We start from the raw sequence: 17730 nt of genomic DNA on the forward strand, positions 1-17730 counted from the left end.
TTAATTTCCTCCGGTGAACTATGGGTTGCATCTGGTGGTTTCCCTCTTGAGGAAACAATTTCAATAGAAAAATATTTACTGTATCCTTATTACCGCCTCTAACTAAAAGTATATCTATGCTTGCCGCAAATTTATTATAAAAAATTATCACTGCCCTTTCCTAATTCACGTTTATTAAGTCACATAGAACATAAATAAACAGTCGTACATTTACTTGATGTAGAATTTTATTCAATTTCAATTAAGGGTAATTGCTTCTCTTGATATTTATGAAAAGTCTAGATATTCGTACTCCACTTAATATTATGTGCAAAATATTCACCGTGTTTTATTAAATGTAAAAATCAAATAAACCCAATAATTTCGATGAATCACTTTGGTTGTTTTTTGACAAAGATAAAGTCGTCTCTGGCAAATCCATCGGTTACATTGACTCGATTTTCATAGCCATTTTCAAACATTTATCGCAATATTGCATCTTTGCGCTCTTTCACGTGTACATTCTCAACAGAGTGTGTCTGCAAATAATAAAAATGAATATATATAATATTAAGGTGATGTAGTTGCCTCCAGAAAAAGCTAAGAATTTAACAAAAAATATAAATTTTTTGGAAAGATTTTTTCAGTAGGACAAAATTTAATAACCGCAGTTCGTCTAATGCAAAATGAAATTTAACTAGTTATTTTTTTATCATGATGCAAAGCTGACAAACTGTGGCTTTCGTTCGAGACTGAGACAAGTGGGCGCCAGCCACGCTTTCCTCCTTTTTTGTACAACTTCTTGTATGTTGAGAGGATCAGCTTCGACCAAAAGCCCTTGCCAGTTGAGAAAACGCTCAAAGTTAAGAGAGTTGGAAAGGGTTTCTCCGTCCAAAGCTCCGCACTCGATGAAAAATCCACCTTTCTATGAAATTTATTGATTACAGCACAGCATCAAGAATGCACTATGGCTCTCCATTTCCCCCAAAATATTTCTTATTGCTTCTCCCTGGCCCACTGAATGATATTCAGTTTTTGAATCTGACAGATTATAAGCACCTGTGGTAGGTTTTATGAGAAAAATGTCACGAACGATTTGAACCAAAGTCTCGTCTTCCTGGTCCATTTTTGTGAGCGAAGAATCACACTAGATACATTTACAATTTAAAGTTACTTCGAGATGAAAATATTTATGAGAGCAGAAGAGGTAGTGATAGCCATGAAAGGAGTATCTAGCCCTATCGTTACAATTAGTATTGATCCAATCAGATTTAGTCATAGCTGGAGTTACATAGAATTTCGGGTCAATTGATTGTCGTTTAATAGACATATTATTAAAAAAAAAATCCAAAAGCTTATTTATTGATTAATCAATTTTCATTTCGGAGGAAAACATAGTCTTCGAGGGTGATGTTTGCGCTATAGAAACCCTTCTCAGACATAAAAGTTTTCAAAGTTTCGCTCACATCCTTGTTCTTCCGTGCTCTGTAAACTGCAATAGCCTGTGGGATATGTATTTTAATTTTGGTTGAAAACACTTAATATATACAAATACCTTAATATTTACTTTATCAAATGGAAGCGTTTTCAAAATTTCTAGCTCTCGGCCCTCGTTGTAAAAACTAAAGAAATCAATCGTTGACTTGCCAGCAGCTTTCAAGACCGAAAACAAAGGCATGCATTGCAACAAGGTGCCGTTATCGCTCATTTTGCTGCTTCCGTCAGGTCGCAGATTCAGCATCATCTTCAAATTTTCTAATTTTTTTAATTTTTAAGAGAAATTTTATGAGAAAATATACTTGAATAGGTTTTTTCTCAGGGCTGACGCACGTTGGCAAAATCGACACGTTGCGTTTCATCTTAATTAGCTTGGCGAGTTTTGATGGCTCCTCTTCTATTACTAGTCCTTCCCAATGATAAAATGTTTCCAAAAAATGCGCTTGCGAATAATGACCATCGAACGCACAACATTCGACGTGGAATCCCCCTGTCTTAAATTTTTTATGCTTATAATTTAATTAAAATATGAAATAGGTGGTGTCACCATATTCTTATGGTAATTCATCACCGCGGTTAAGATGCCTCTAGAGCGGTCAAACCCCCAATCAGGGCCCACGTACATAGGTGGTGGAATCAAAAGGTTGTGTTTGATGTACTGAATCAGATTCTCGTCCTCTTGCGAAAATTCACTGACCAGCTTTCCTAAATAGATAAATTTTGTTATTCGTTTCGAAAGCAAAGCAGGAATCACTAACTTTCAGTCTGCGAAAAGGAGAAATGTGGTCTGCTTTCTGTGGGGGAAATATTATTAAAATAAATATCAATTAGAATAGTGAAAATTCAATACCATCCTCCAAGTGTGATGTGTTTTCAAAGGTAGAGAGCACCTCCTTCATGTACGTGTGGCTTTGATAAACAAAGAGCTTGAAAGTGGTGACCTCTTGGACGAACGACCGGACGGACATTTGCAGAGAAATTGTCCACCACAGGGCAATCACAGCGGCGGCCGCCAAGTATAAGTCCTGCGTACGCGACATTTCTTCCGCTTTAATGTGAAGGGAGTCGAGCGGTGACAGCGTGGCGCCAAACTTTATCAACTCATATATCGCTATACCCACACATTTATTTATTTCCACCACTTCCAATATACATACTACAATTTTTCTATAAGTCACAATACATTATTGATTATAAGTGAAATAGTCTTTTTATTCATTTAATCTTTTTTCATGAATATAAAGTCATTGGCCAAGTTGTCACTCCGAGTTACAGTGCTGTGGACCTCATAGCCTTTTTCATTCATAAAACGCTGAACCATGTCTTTGCCTGCCTTCACGTGCTTAAATTCCACGGACAGCGTCTGAGGAAAAAAATAAATATACATTTTCATACCATTACCGATATATTTTGTACATAATAGCAAGTTATTAGGAGACACAGAAAAACCCAGTATTTATGTTTTAAGTGGCATTGATTTGATAAAAAAAAAACTACAAATAATTAAAAATATTAACGTCTTATCTTTTTCTACGCTGTTTTTTTCAAGGAAAAGTTGACTAAAATAAGTACATATTTAAAAATTGCTACAAAACCAATCTTTCTGAAGGGGAAAGTATTTCGGCAAGGCTAAACACGATAAAAATTTAGCTGTTTGATATTTTTGTAAAAATTTAACGGTTTGATTTTTTAATAAAAAAGGCTGCCTCTCAGTAAACTACCAAACATGAAGCAAAATTGTATATTTTTTTCCTTGACTTTAGTCCGATTAAGTCGGTTTTAAGATTGTTCTATAAAGCTATATCATTACGATTGGACGACGTGTAAATTTTTCACGGGACATCACTTGCTGCAAGATTTGAACTGCCTTTGCCCCGCACCGGGGTCTTAAATTGAAAAATTAGATATAATTCTCGAATATACAGAAACCAAGCATATTGGCAAGAAGCGAGAGGGAGTGCTGTCACACACGCCTTCAAAATCCACATAGACCCAAGCTATTTTTAAGAACAGAAACTCAAAAACTCTTATAATATTTGCAACAACGCGCGGTGGTGCACTTCACTTAAAAATGCGAGCTAATCAAGATGTGTTGGATGTGTATATATATTCATAGAGGGTTTACTAACCCGAATGTCGAATTGGTCAAAATCTATGGTGCGTAGGACCTCAAGTTCGTTTCCTTCGACGTCCAAGCTGAAGTAGTCTATTCGCTTTTTATTTAGGGCCAAAAGCAGGGTTGTGATCGGAATACACAGCACTTCGGTCGACTTTCCATTGAATTCAACGTTTTTGCCCAGAATTTTCCCAACGTTCTTCGCTTGCATGAAGTTGACCTACGCAAATAGATAGTGAGTACGTTGTTTTTAAAAGGCGTGAAAAATACTCTGGAGCAAAGATTTAGATGCAGTTTAATAATTAAAAAAGAAAATATTTTTAGGGCACTTTATTGGATTTTTGTAGGTATATGAATGATATCAATAAAAAATGTCATGATTATCAATGCAGGCATTTTTATGATTTTGTCAGTCTCTCAACTATTTTTGTGCCAATAAATCGGTTCTGCTCTTATACATTCATTCTTACCAACTGAGGTCTTCTTTCGAGACTAAGACAAGTAGGAGCTAACCACGCTTTCCTTCTCTTTTGAATCACTTGCTCAAAGTTAAGGGGGTCTGCCTCCACCAACAACCCTTCCCATTCAAGAAAACGCTCAAAGTATAACGAGTTAGAGCGAGTTTCACCGTCCAAAGCGCCACATTCAACAAAAAATCCATGTGTCTGTGGAATAAATGTGTTTGTAAATTAAAAGAACTTTAATTTCAAAACTCTATTTTACTAACCATTTCTCCCAAAATTTGTCTGATCTTGTTTCCCTGACCCATGGACTGATCATCTAATTCTGGGCGAGTGAGATTGTATTCCATTGTGACCGGTGGTAGAAGAAATCTTTCGCGAACGATTTGGACCAATTCTTCGTCATCTTGGTACATTTCTGTGATGATTGCAACTAGAAGTTCAATTAGGTGGAAAAATTTAATTTTGTTCTATAAGCACCGTGAATTAAATATTTTTAATTCAGTTGTTTTGCGTTTAAATTTTGTTTGTATTTTGACATGTAATTGAATGCGCTTTTCTTAAATTTATAACTTAAACATCACAACGAAGGGTGAATCTTTAAACTATCTATTTGAATATTCGCTGAAATCAAACAGTGAACTTGGCTGAAATAATTGGTATATTAAATATACGTACTTTCTCTTTGCGAATATTTATATAGGTCCCAGACATCTGAAAAAGAATTAGGGAATATTTGCAATTGAATTTTTACAATTCAGCCACGACTCACCTTCTATTTCTGAATTGGAAGCTATAGAGAACAGTTTCCCGCTCTGATAAACAGCAATCCATTTTTAATGAGTTATACATATCGAAATAACAAACAAAACGCTCTTACTTGCTCTTTCCATTCGACCAAATTTCCATAGTTCCACACCACGAGGATCACGATTAAAAAGAGGAATACTTTCCCGTATCTTTTCACTACTTCAATCACGCCCATGAGCTCGACTCCAAATGGATGTAATATGGGTCACAAACCGCTGTGTGTTTCCGCTCTCGCTTTCGTTTATGATAAAAAAAGTTTGACTCTATGCGCTGAGCAAACTTGACTGTTGATAACAGGCATTATATAAATGACGTAATCTTCTTTACCAAGCTTAAATATAACGAATGTGGACCAATTGCAATGCGCCGTGTTAATCAAAGAAATAGCTTAAAGGTAAAAAACGTATATATGTATAACAGATTATCCGTGAATATATTTGATACGTATCATGATTTTCAGGGCTTCATCAATCAACGTTGACAAGTAATAAATAAGTAGAGCTTTACAGGCTAACAATTAAGAACCTCTTGCATTGTTGAGTTTAGCAAGTAGTTGTGGTTCATTGAGTTTATTGTTTGTGAAATTCAGTTACATACAGTTTATCTCTATGCTGTGCAATAATGAAACCAGGACCAATAAGCGACAGTTTCTAGATTCTAAACACAAAATAATAAATTGAATCGCATCTGTAACCAATAAAACAATGCAAAACTTTATCCTGAGTACAAAAGATTATCTTTCCTCTTTAAACCATTTTTTAATGTTTTTGACGAAATAATCTGCAGATCAAAGCGTCGGTCGAATTTTTGAGTTGGCTGACGCGTTAACGAACAAGGGAAGGCCAGTGACGTGTTCCCGAAAATTTTAACTTCAACATTGACGATGACGTTGCAATGTGCTGGATGCTCTTAATTACCAGAGCTTTTCCTGCTTCCACTATAAAAATTTCCAACGGTGCTCTAAATTTCAGATTATATACCTGCGCACCTGTAAAACAGCTTTTGATTTTTCTCACTGAAATCATTGAATTTTCAATGACTCAAAGACCAGGAAATATTTCAATTATGACCTAAAAATGAATTAAATGTAAACTTAAAAAACATGACAACCTGAACATCTACCAGCTAAAAGTTCGTTTTTCGTTGTTATTAAGTTCAAAATAAGTTTTATAAATATAGGTTTGAAATTATTTTTACTCGAGGGAAAAGCATTTCTTGTGATTTAAAAAAAAATTTATCCAAGTCACACGTAATGTTTATTTTTAATATGAAGTTTCCTTTATTTGTAATTTGGGAGGCAAATGATAAGAGCACACTTCAAGAAAAACAACTTTAAATGATAGCAAGGAAAACCATTTTTTTGCTATCATTTAATTACTTGTGTTTACAGATAAGAGAAAGTCGCAATTTTTCTTCAAAATATGCCTTACAGAGCAATAAAATCAATTTAAAATTGCAATTTAAATTTTTCCTTGAGAAAAAAAAATAGAAAATCTCAATACTGGATCATTTTATCATTAGACTAAAGATTGCAAGTTGTTTTCTTGTGTTTTGGGGTTCAAGAGGAATCAATTATGGTATCATTTAAAGACTTAAAAATTATTATCTTAAGAGCAAGTTCACTGATTTCATATTTTAACAATCAACCGATAAAATTATCAGTGTGTATTCCCTGTTGTATTAAACGCAAGATGCCTCCGATGTCTCCATCTTTCCAAAGAAGCAGTAAACAATAGCCTCCACTTGGTGACTCAGAAACTCAGACATTTTACTTATTGTTATTTCGTAACACACGCGTTAACTCGTCCCTGCCCGACTGAGAGAGGAGAGTGAAATCATGCTCGGAATGTACGGCCACGCCAGTGGAATACAAATTGTTTTGAATGCTGCTGACCCAACGAATTAGCGCACGAGAAGAGGAGGTGAAAGTCTTCAGTGTCAGTGAGTCTGGCTCGGAGCAGTGTGCGCGGTGAGAGCAGTCGGTGCGCGGTCGGTGCGGCTCTCGAAAAAAAGCGCTAATTCAAACGCCCGATGTGTAGTACTTTTTGACGCTTATCAGAGGGACTTTTGTGGTTTGGCGCGAGGAAAACCATGCTGCAAAAGCAGGCGAACTTGGAACCTAAGCAATCAGTTCCGCTCAAGAAAATGGCCAAAGGAGTTTACAGCATAAGGGCGGAACTAACTAGACGAATTGCAGCCTGGTCCGACGCAGACGTCGTTGATTTCCTGCAGAAGGTTTGCTTTCTTCCAATTTCCCGATCCGATTTTCAGTCTCTCTTTCGTAGAACAAATTATCAGACTGCTGTCACGCGATATCCAGCCGGGGCATCACTGGACAGAGTTTATTGGTGAGCTGCTCGTATTTATCTTTTTAATTATTCCTCTTGCCGTCGTATAACTCCAATTATTTATGGACCGAAGGACTCGAATGACGTCAGTTTGTCGGTGCTGAAAAAGGATATTGGCATGGTCAAAGTCAGGTACGTGACTTTTGAGGCAAGGACACTTTTATTTTCTATTGTTGTTGCGGCTGCCTTTTTCGGATTTCAATTGTGAAGAAACTGCAAGAAAGTCACTATTTTCGAATTTAAAACGGGTTATTGGGTAATAACTTGACGCTCCTGTTTCATCAGCTGTCTCAGTCGATACAAAGGGGCTTTAAAAATCTATTCTTTGTTTGAAGATGGAATGTTGCCCAAAAAAAGCAAATGACTAATAATATATGTGTAGCATTGAAAATATTATTGCAGCTCAACTGCTGAATTAAATAAGAATAAGCAAAAGTAATTTAATTTTGATTGAAACGCTCCAAAAAAACATCTCCTTTGTTTACCTGAATGTCACAAATCTCTATTACTCAAGAAATTTAACAAATTTACAGATTTGTTAATTCTTGAGAAATATTTGTAACAGCACTTCTTCAGTACGCGAAGGAAGTTGCGTCGAAAATTATTATCACACTGAGATTAACAACTTGTTTCAAGTGTTGCGTTCAAGTTTAAACTCTAGTTGAATATGACAAAGAGAGTTTCATTTTCAACTAAGTCATTAGAAATTCGTAAAATGTCATGAGCTTTTAACATTTTATTCTAGATTATTTTTCAATTACAAACGCAACTAAATTAAATCTTAACAGTACCTTCCAGTTGGCTCAAATCGACAAATCTTTAGTCTTGGTCAGTCCCAAAAGAGGCTAAAAAGACGTGGTACGTCTTTGAATGCCCCTTATCCCTTAGTTTGGTGTTTATTCTGATGAAAAAAAAAAGAATTGAAGGTTTAACTTCCTTATCAATTTTTAAAGGAAAGTTCTGATTGTTACAACAGGATGAATGGCGTGTTTAAAATAAAATTCTTCATGAAAATTTTAAACAAATACGAGGGCAGACACAAATCGATTTAAATATTAGAAAGATTATTAAAAGCAAAAATTTAAAAAATCAATAGGCAAATATTAAATGGACTATCAAGAAATATTATATAAAAATTCGCAGATTGCTGACACAACTAATAAAAGATTTGAAAGAAACCCCTGAGAAATACGTCTCAGCCGATAGCTGCGACTGCTCAACAGAAAACACAGAGTAAACAAACACTTGGTTGCATTACTCGCGCACTGATCGATTCCAAACAGCACAGTTTCGCAAAACATGGACACAAGGTCGCGGAAGCCGCCCATGCCACCCCCGTCTTATTCATACGAGGATGAGGAGGAGGTTGTGTATATGAACAACGATAAAGAGCTGGACAATGCCCAGGGTTCGTCGCAGCAGCAACAGTATGACGACGACGAAGGGGACGACGACGACGACAACGGCTCGTGGGCCTCGGACGATTTCGATGAAGAGGTCGAGTATGGCAACGTTGAAACCCACCCGCAATATGAGGAAGGTTATCTCCCAATGAATCCGATTTCACCGAGCATGGTGCGTCTAACCGACTTGTCCGAGAATCCGTCTCTTTCCGCAATTTTTTTTTTTCATTGATGATACGAACGCTTTATATGCTTTTGAAACGCACCTTAATCTGTCTTGCTCAGCACTTTGACTTTTTGATGTGCAATCAAAATAAATATACTGAGCTTTATTATTTCGTTTAGCAACCTCAGCTGCCGATGAGAGCCGGTGCCATGGATCCCAACAAAGGAAAGAGGAATTTTGAGCCTCTTCCGCTACCACCAGACATGTAAATCCTCAATTTACACATTCATTTTAAAGTGAAATTGAAATATAATTTAAAAGAAGATGGCATTTTTGCTGTTGGGATAGATTATGGATTTTTTTTTCTTAAACTGTATTTTAGTGATGGTGTGTTATTATTTGACCAAGTAACAGTTTAATTTCAGATTTGGTTAAATTTCGAAAAATTGAACACTTTTTTGCTTGTTTTCGAGTCTTTATGTCGCGATCTATTCAACAGTGTGTGAATTATGAGCCAAATTTCCCTCTTTGGTGAAATAATACATTTTCAAGAGAGAGACGGTGCTCGCCGCCTTATTACAGCATGCGGCGAGATTTGATCGCAAATTTAAGCGGAACTCATCTGGGTTAATTTTTGCTGTTTCCCGATTTTTAGAGAGTATTATTTCCTCTCGTATGAATATCCATATAATTGAAATTATTGGCAAATAATGCAAATTTAAATCTTAAGATAAACAGTAAGTAAAACAAATAAGCAAAAATGCCGCGTGGCACTGGGAAAACATTTAAATCTTCTTTAAGTTTCACTGGAAATGTTAATTCAAAATTTTTGCTTCCATTTTTAGGACGTTGACAGGAAACATTCCACCTCCTATGGTATTATTTCATTTTCTAACAACAATAGTTTTAATTTAAAAAAAAATGCACTGTAGGATGACGAAGACTGCGATTATTTGGATCCGGTGAATGATATTAACCCTGAAGGCGTGAGGAAACTGTCGTTGTCCAAACTGTCAGGCAGCAATAGTTTTGTGGAGCCAACGCTCCCTCCGCGACCGGGAAAGAAAAATAGCCTACCTAATAGACCCTACGAAAGCCACAATTTTGTAAGGAAAAATATCAGAGTGGGCAATTAATATTCCGTCCTATCGCTCTTACAGCAGCATTTCCAGCCTGAAGAGGACGACGACCAAATCGACTATGAAGAACCAATCGGTTCGCCAATGCAACCAAATCATACAAACAGAAAGCTGCCACTGCCACCGACCAACGGTGAAATCTGAAATGTGTTCGGCCTGTTATGGAGATTAATTTTCCCTTTTCATAGATGTCGTCAAGCGTCTGGAGTTGAATGACGAGTCCAAAGACATGATGATGCCGGTAACGTTGATGTAATTTGACTCCAAGTCGCACTCACAGTGGAAATTATATTAATTTTAGAACGGCGTGAAACTGATTCCTTTGTCAAACGGCCTTTTTGGTAAACAGCCGCGAACTCTGCCCCTGTCGAAACCCATCATTATGGACGATGGTAAGTCTCGTTTAATTTTTCGGGCTGTGAATTTAAGACACTCTACCCTTATTTTCTGAGCTTTCAGATTAAATTAGTAAGAACCTTACAATCGACATAAATTAAAATAGTTTAAATCTATGCCAAATTTTTTTAAAACGTCCTGCCTTAGGTCTGATTTGGCCTACAAGGTAATATTTTTAGAAATAAAAACTATGCGGACATTTGTTTCCCTTGAAAAGCTAGAAACCAGCAAAGAAATCGTTACAATATCTTGATTGTTGAACCAATTAACTTATTAAGCTTCATTTAAATAATTAATTTAAAGTGGGTATAATAAACTAACTATTCCAAAATTTTATGGAAAAAATCTTCCATTAACTAAAAAAATCAGTCGCAAAATCGACAAAAATGACATTTTCCTTAAAATTTCTCTTAAAAGATGAATTATGCGGTAACAACGTTTACCCGAAAACCAACACAAATCATCCTTAAACTGTTTAATTTTCCTCAGAAAGCGCCAAAAACAAGCAAAATTAGTCGACTATTTGACCAAAAATCCGTCTAAAATTCACAGTTCTAATTAATATCAAAAGTGACGTGCAACCTGATATTTCAAATCGTATGTAAATTCGTGGGCCACATGGAATCCATTCTTCTTCGCCGAAAACATTCTTTTAATTGAATGGAAAAAACTGCTGTCTTCTCCGTTTAACGCTTCGTGGCTTGAGCAATGAGAGAAAAATAATAGTGCAGCTGTCACGTATTTCTCTCGGCTCATTGTTTTTTCTTGGCCCGTTTTTGCTTCCGAGCAGCATGTGTGTACCGCTTCTTCTCTCAACATGCACGCTGGCTCGTCAGTCAGTCAGTGCTGATGTGAGAGGCTGTGAAGATGCGACGCAATGCGATGCAAGGCTGCCGCCTCCACCGCCTCCGTCCCCTCTAGCCTGAGGCGCGTCTCGTCCTCCGCCAGCAGATTTTCCTATCAAACCTCAGACTCTGTAAGAAATTATTTGGAGGAAGTGAAAATATTGCCAGTTATTGAATTTTTAAAATTTAATAAGCAATTCATATTTGATAAGTCTGTAAAACGGTTTTGTTGTTGTAATTTATTCCACCTGTTTTTCACTTGGTGCGTTTTTAATTAAATGATTGTTTTTCCTCCGTGCCACTCAACATAGAAAAATACGTTCAAACGGGATTTTTTGAGTTATTTTACTCCAAAATTTTTCTTTTCAGAACTAATGGGGGCACGTGGTGTTTAGTGCTGTTAATAGGAGTTTTAAGCTTCCAAGTTCTTCATTAGTTATTTTTTTAAATTTAGAATTGTCACCATACTTGAAAATTTTGCGTTCATTTTTGGATGGCGTGTAAATTAAATTTTACGGTTAATTTTAAAACTTTGGTGCTCGTGTTGACTTTAGAAGGCGACAGGGTGTTGTTGCTGCTGCTATTTCGCGAGGGTGGTGAGCTCGGTGTTCCTAAATCTGCTGCAGAGAATTGGCTCCGAGTGCGTCGACTTGGTGGTGGCGACCAGGGAGCAGCTGAGAAACATGATTCGCAGGCTTTTGCAGCTGCACGAGGAGTATGGTGGTTCTGTCTTTGGTGAGCGTGCTTCTCGAGAGGAATGTGTAACTGTGTTAGCTTGCATGTGTTTGCTGTCTACCCTTTGCTTTGCCTCTTGTGCACGCTCTTATGCAGACTTTATGAATTTGTTTCAAACCATCAAAAATTGAATTGTAATATATAATTCGGGAGCATAATTCCTATTAAGTCTTTGGAATTTTTTCTGGGGTCTTTCTGTAAAATAAATCATACGTGTAAGTTGACTTTTCGGACTGAGTCGATTTTTTCTTAGTTATTCTTAGGAATGTAAAATTTAATTTATTTTTACTTCTATGCAAATAGTCGTACGTCGTTGGCGTTCAATAAATATTATATCAATATGCTTAAAACATATATACTTACAGTTAAAGAACATTTAAACATTATTATTTGTAGCGGTAAATATAGATAACACAAGCATATTGCAGCATTTCTTATCTAAACGTGGGTAGTCTCCAAATAAATAATCAGTTTTTCAATTTTCTTGAACTCTCTCCGAAAAGAAAAATAAAATGGATGGTCACTAGATCTTTGATTTTAAGGAACTAAATTTTTCAAAGTTATATATATATATATATATATATATATATATATATATATATATATATATATATATATTGACGCTTGAGCTAGAAAGCAATCAAAGATTTCAAAGCCTAGATTTATATTCGCACATAATTGAACTAGTCGGAATTTGCCAAGAAATTTGGCTTTTAGTTGATATTCAGAAGCAAATTTTTACTTAGAAACTCATAATTAATTAAGTTGTATTAAAATTGGCCATCTATTTAGCTTCGAAAACATTGTCAACCAAAAAAGATTATCTGATGATTATTATTATAAATTAGATGCTTCCTTATCAGTAACCCCAGATTCTGTGTATCCTCGTACATATAGCTAAAATGAAATACACAATAAGTGATTTTAACTTTCATAAATCAATAAAAAAACATTACACAAAAACTTTTTCTTGAAATTAACAATACTTTTATCTGTTCTTAATACTGTTCGTTCAGGTGGTTTAAATATGTAGTGAGAGAATGTGCCTTTTAAACTTCACAAGGCAGCTGTGCTTGCTGTTAGCTAGTAGTTATGTATTAAAATACCCACAAAAGCGGACCCCCGCGGTGGCACCCCCAGCGCAGGCTGCGCTCTCTCGCTCTTTAAATCAGTCATTCGCTTTCCCTGCTCGGAAGCGTTTGCCATGGCGAGCAGTACGTGCGTAACCAAGACGTTTGTCAAAATCGCGAAAAGACCGGCCGAGGATCCGAATCGGCGCCTGCAATCAGTCAGTCATTGTCCGTATTATGTGAACATGCCAAGCGGCGGGCGCAGCCTGGCCAGCTTGCGCCGCAGTTTGTCCCTGCAGGAAAACCTCTCGCACTACGTCGTCATGTCAGCTAGGCCAAGGAGTGTCCCTGGTAAAAATCGAAGGCTTTGTTCTTTTTTTGGTTCCTTATACCGCATCAGGTTACTCTTGTTCTGACTTTAGGAACATAACTATGCACGTTTTTGAAGGCTAATTATTGTGAGCAAACCAATTTATTGCATGCGTGTTCAATTTTTAAATGAGTTTATTTTAGATTTAAATTTTTAATTTAAAAATTAATTGCTATTAAAACATTTAAAGATAATTTCAAAATAGTTAAAATAAAATGCATTTATTTTATAAAACAAAAATTTTAAACGTTTATTTAATATTTAAAATTACGTTAAGCATAATATGTTAAATTTATATTTTCATGAAATTTAATCTTTAATTAATTTAAATTGACTATAATTTTATTTTATATTTTTAATTATACATATATAGTAAACTTACAATAAAATTTAAAATTTATGCATTTTTACGCATATATTTACGCATTTTTACTTGACTAAATCAGCTCTGGCGAAACAATTTTGCTGGTCCATTGTAAAACATTGAATTATGATTAATAAGTATTAATTATAAAATGTGCACGTTATTTGAACAGATACACAGCAGTTACAGCTTCCAAGTACCACATAAGACAACTTGACCATCCCACATGCATTATTATGAGCAGTTATTCGCGAGATTGGAGGTCGATTGGACGCGATTTTTCGGCGTAGAAATTTTTAGGTGGCAGTTATATTTGCTTAAAGTACTTGTTAATAGATGGTGAAATTCCAAATTTGAAGCTCGGGAATGGGGGCGTTCCCTATTTTTTCGGTATCTCAAAAATACCCGAAAAACGAATTGTGTTAATGAATTCTAAACTGCAACTCTTGACTGCATTGAGGTATCACCTTGAAATTTTCACTGCCCAACCTAGTTTTTGATCCTGAACAACTTTTACATTTACAAAAAATTCGCAGGTCGAAGGTCAAGGTCACCTTTTGCGACCTTTTTTTGAAAATTCAAAATTAAGGGATGATAGCCCCCTACGATTTTTTTGGGGTTCAGGGCTGAAATGTAGCCCGTGAAATTCTGCACAGACACACCAAGTTTCATAGGTGCAATCGCGATACTTTTGCTGCAATTCGAATTTGAAGTTTGAAAACTTGCTCGAGGCCGCTTTACCGCGCGTGGACTTTGAGCTGCGAGCTAACCTCTTGTTCGTCAAGTTGATTTTTTTCGCATTTCACTTGCTTAGAAACACCAATGGGGCCTAGGGTAGACCAAGGAAGGTCAAAATCGACCTTCAGGGTCTGTCCCTGACGTGACCCTGAGCTCCGAAATATCGAAAATTTTCAATTTCATCGAACTTGGTGTCTTTTCATAGGTTTTCACCACCGTAGAGCTCAAATATACAGCCAAAACTGCCGAATGACAATCCTGAAACCGGTTCTTGAAATAATTGTGGTAGCCATTAATCCAGACGTGATGTGTGAAATGGTCAAAATTTTGAAATTTTTAATTTATGAAAAGTTCTTCTGTTTCGTACACACGAAGTTTATATTGAATTTTAAATAAACCGATCGTTTTTTACAAAGTTAACAAATTTATTTAGAGCAAGAACAAATAAATTACATGTTTAAAATTTTTATTTAAAAAAGTAAGGAAACAAATTTTTTTATTTTTTAAAAGTAGATTATTTGTTATTGCATTTAATAACATTTTTTCAAAGTATTAAGCATATAAGATCCTTTATTATCAGCACATATTATACTTCATATGTGCAAAATAGAAGCATCTTTTCATAAATTAAAAATTTCAAAATTTTGACCATTTCACACATCACGTCTGGATTAATGGCTACCACAATTATTTCAAGAACCGGTTTCAGGATTGTCATTCGGCAGTTTTGGCTGTATATTTGAGCTCTACGGTGGTGAAAACCTATGAAAAGACACCAAGTTCGATGAAATTGGAAATTTTCGATATTTCGGAGCTCAGGGTCACGTCAGGGACAGACCCTGAAGGTCGATTTTGACCTTCCTTGGTCTACCCTAGGCCCCATTGGTGTTTCTAAGCAAGTGAAATGCGAAAAAAATCAACTTGACGAACAAGAGGTTAGCTCGCAGCTCGAAGTCCACGCGCGGTAAAGCGGCCTCGAGCAAGTTTTCAAACTTCAAATTCGAATTGCAGCAAAAGTATCGCGATTGCACCTATGAAACTTGGTGTGCCTGTGCAGAATTTCACGGGCTACATTTCAGCCCTGAACCCCAAAAAAATCGTAGGGGGCTATCATCCCTTAATTTTGAATTTTCAAAAAAAGGTCGCAAAAGGTGACCTTGACCTTCGACCTGCGAATTTTTTGTAAATGTAAAAGTTGTTCAGGATCAAAAACTAGGTTGGGCAGTGAAAATTTCAAGGTGATACCTCAATGCAGTCAAGAGTTGCAGTTTAGAATTCATTAACACAATTCGTTTTTCGGGTATTTTTGAGATACCGAAAAAATAGGGAACGCCCCCATTCCCGAGCTTCAAATTTGGAATTTCACCATCTATTAACAAGTACTTTAAGCAAATATAACTGCCACCTAAAAATTTCTACGCCGAAAAATCGCGTCCAATCGACCTCCAATCTCGCGAATAACTGCTCTTATTAATTTATTTTCTTCCTTTATGTGTTTTGCAGAGAAAAACGTGAGGACTCCATCGTCAAGCACTTCCTCGCCGTCCATTTCTCGCTCGACAAAAGGCCAGCTGAACTCACCGAGTCAGCAGAGGCCACTGCCCGAGCTACCATCACCGGTTTTCAAGTCGCAGCCCAAGATCGCAGAAGGGCCAAACGATGCCATTGAAAAGGCCCGTTGGTTTTTCCAAGTAGACAGAAAGCAGGCCAATGAACTCCTTCGCGAGTGTGGTTAGTACATTTTTAGTAAAATATTTGATTGATTGAGTTTATCTGTAATAATATTTCATTTCGGCCACTTATCTATATATATATATTTCCTTTTACATCATATTATTTTAAAATGTATATATATATATATATATATATATCTAAAGAGCCTAAAAATTATTATTCCCATTTTAGCTGCTTCTTGTTTCTCTTATTTTTTTAATAAAATAAAATAAAATTGTTATCTTGGCACAAATATTTTCATTTACTTCAAAACTCGCCGAAAAGTTAAAAAAATGTTGATTTAAATCTTTCGATTAAACGCCTTGAAAATTCCGCTTCCGGTGCAGTTTTTATTCAATAAATAAAAAAATCAGTGCTAAAAAGCTCAAACTTACTGTTAAGAAATTTAATGCGAACTGGCTCGATTCGCAATACATTTATTTTCTAATACATCTATTTTTATAATTTTATTTTAGGTTTTGATGGCTGTTTTATGATACGAAACTCGTCAAAAGAGGACGCGGCGTTCACCCTCAGCGTGCTGCACAAGACCAGACTGTACCACATCCAGGTTCGAAAACGGGCAGACGACCTGTACGCCCTGGGAAAGGCGAAAAAGAACGAGCATGTGAGAACACTCCTTGACACCTCGGTCGGTTTCATTATTATCAATCTTCTCTTTCACGCAGGCATTTCCCAGCGTGGAAGGCCTAGTGACTTTCTACGGCAAGGAGCCGCTGAAGCTGTACACCAACGGCAAACCCAGCGGCGAGACACTTTTGAAGATGGCACCGCGCAGGGTGGATAAATAAATAGATTGACGAGCGCGAGTGCGGTGGTCAAGTGCGATTTTCCGAAAATGACTGACACTTAGATCTTTTACATTTAAACGTTTTTAGCATTTGCTTGTAAAGTATTTAAGGAGCTATTGTATACTCATTCAAAGTTATGATCTCCATTTTTCCTCTTATGTGTTTCATTTGCTTAAAGTTGTCCTCTGTGGTGATTACTTTGAAAAACTATATGGGCGTAAAATTTGTAAGCAATAAATTATGTACATCTTACCTGCACTAGGTTTGATTCATTTTCTAAACTCTATACAAAACAAAATCAACTTATTTGCATCAGGATGTGAGGCTAGGACGTCTTCCCAGGAAAAAGCTTTTTTAAAATTTTAATTTCTCAAGAATACGTTCAATTCTATTTTAAAATGAAAATTGCCTGATAAAAATTAGAAACGTACGGTAGATATATTATCTAGGGCTGCCGAAACTATCTGAATTGACTAAATAGTCGTGCCAAAAGTGCAAATAATTTAACCTTATTGATTTTAAATCTTTAGGAATTTTCTCAGTCTGAAAAAGTTTATCCGTTGATGCTTAAAGATGGTTTTGAACCTATTAAGCAATTTTTGTTCTGTGATAGTCGAAAAAGGAATATTTTACAACTGCTTTGTATGGTTTCAGTTGAATCTGTTCTTTCTTAGCTATAAATTCTCTTACAATTTTTAACTAAATACATGACAAAAATTTAAAAAATAATTAAATTATATATATGCCCAGTTATTTATTTAAACAGGA

The 17730-nt window shown here is 36.0% G+C and overlaps 2 protein-coding genes across 6 annotated transcripts; one reads left to right on the forward strand and one right to left on the reverse strand.

The window, feature by feature from the left end:
- Window positions 1–1316: 1316 nt before the first annotated feature.
- Window positions 1317–5255, reverse strand: LOC135946905 (uncharacterized). Of its 2 annotated transcripts, XM_065495381.1 has the most exons (12): window positions 4934–5255; window positions 4826–4868; window positions 4732–4767; window positions 4320–4486; window positions 4063–4257; window positions 3606–3812; window positions 2327–2839; window positions 2235–2270; window positions 2024–2181; window positions 1779–1970; window positions 1535–1723; window positions 1317–1481 (listed from the first exon to the last, which is right to left on the reverse strand). In XM_065495381.1, the coding sequence occupies exons 1-7, from the start codon at window positions 5036–5038 to the stop codon at window positions 2696–2698; spliced, it is 897 nt and encodes a 298-aa protein (XP_065351453.1). In that variant the 5' UTR covers window positions 5039–5255; the 3' UTR covers window positions 1317–1481; window positions 1535–1723; window positions 1779–1970; window positions 2024–2181; window positions 2235–2270; window positions 2327–2695. The 2 variants fall into 2 exon arrangements, with proteins under 2 accessions (XP_065351453.1, XP_065351454.1); XM_065495382.1 differs by lacking the exons at window positions 4732–4767; window positions 4826–4868 and having other exon boundaries at window positions 4934–5043.
- Window positions 5256–6496: 1241 nt separating this feature from the next.
- On the forward strand, window positions 6497–17220 carry LOC135946900 (uncharacterized). Of its 4 annotated transcripts, none has more exons than XM_065495371.1 (14): window positions 6519–7098; window positions 7149–7211; window positions 7285–7343; window positions 8355–8444; window positions 8495–8786; window positions 8960–9045; window positions 9626–9656; window positions 9713–9886; window positions 9941–10052; window positions 10108–10160; window positions 10221–10311; window positions 15941–16168; window positions 16627–16778; window positions 16840–17220. In XM_065495371.1, exons 1-14 carry the CDS (start codon window positions 6955–6957, stop codon window positions 16960–16962), a joined length of 1698 nt encoding a protein of 565 aa, XP_065351443.1. In that variant the 5' UTR covers window positions 6519–6954; the 3' UTR covers window positions 16963–17220. The 4 variants fall into 4 exon arrangements, with proteins under 4 accessions (XP_065351445.1, XP_065351443.1, XP_065351442.1 ...); XM_065495370.1 differs by having other exon boundaries at window positions 6524–7098; window positions 9713–9904; window positions 9953–10052; XM_065495372.1 differs by having other exon boundaries at window positions 6526–7098; window positions 8495–8708; window positions 9713–9904; window positions 9953–10052.
- Window positions 17221–17730: the final 510 nt, after the last annotated feature.

This window comes from Cloeon dipterum, chromosome X, assembly GCF_949628265.1.
Source record: "Cloeon dipterum chromosome X, ieCloDipt1.1, whole genome shotgun sequence".
Lineage (NCBI taxonomy): Eukaryota > Metazoa > Arthropoda > Insecta > Ephemeroptera > Baetidae > Cloeon > Cloeon dipterum.

Coding starts and splice junctions, on each gene's coding strand:
- LOC135946905 (XM_065495381.1), bottom strand. CDS start 5,038: ATGGGCGTGATTGAAGTAGTGAAAAGATACGGGAAAGTATTCCTCTTT. Junction 4,869..4,933: donor TGGTCGAATGGAAAGAGCAA/GTAAGAGCGTTT, acceptor GCTGTTTATCAG/AGCGGGAAACTGTTCTCTAT. Junction 4,487..4,731: donor TAAATATTCGCAAAGAGAAA/GTACGTATATTT, acceptor TTGAACTTCTAG/TTGCAATCATCACAGAAATG.
- LOC135946900 (XM_065495370.1), top strand. CDS start 6,955: ATGCTGCAAAAGCAGGCGAACTTGGAACCTAAGCAATCAGTTCCGCTC. Junction 7,212..7,284: donor TCACTGGACAGAGTTTATTG/GTGAGCTGCTCG, acceptor TATGGACCGAAG/GACTCGAATGACGTCAGTTT. Junction 9,046..9,625: donor CTTCCGCTACCACCAGACAT/GTAAATCCTCAA, acceptor TTCCATTTTTAG/GACGTTGACAGGAAACATTC.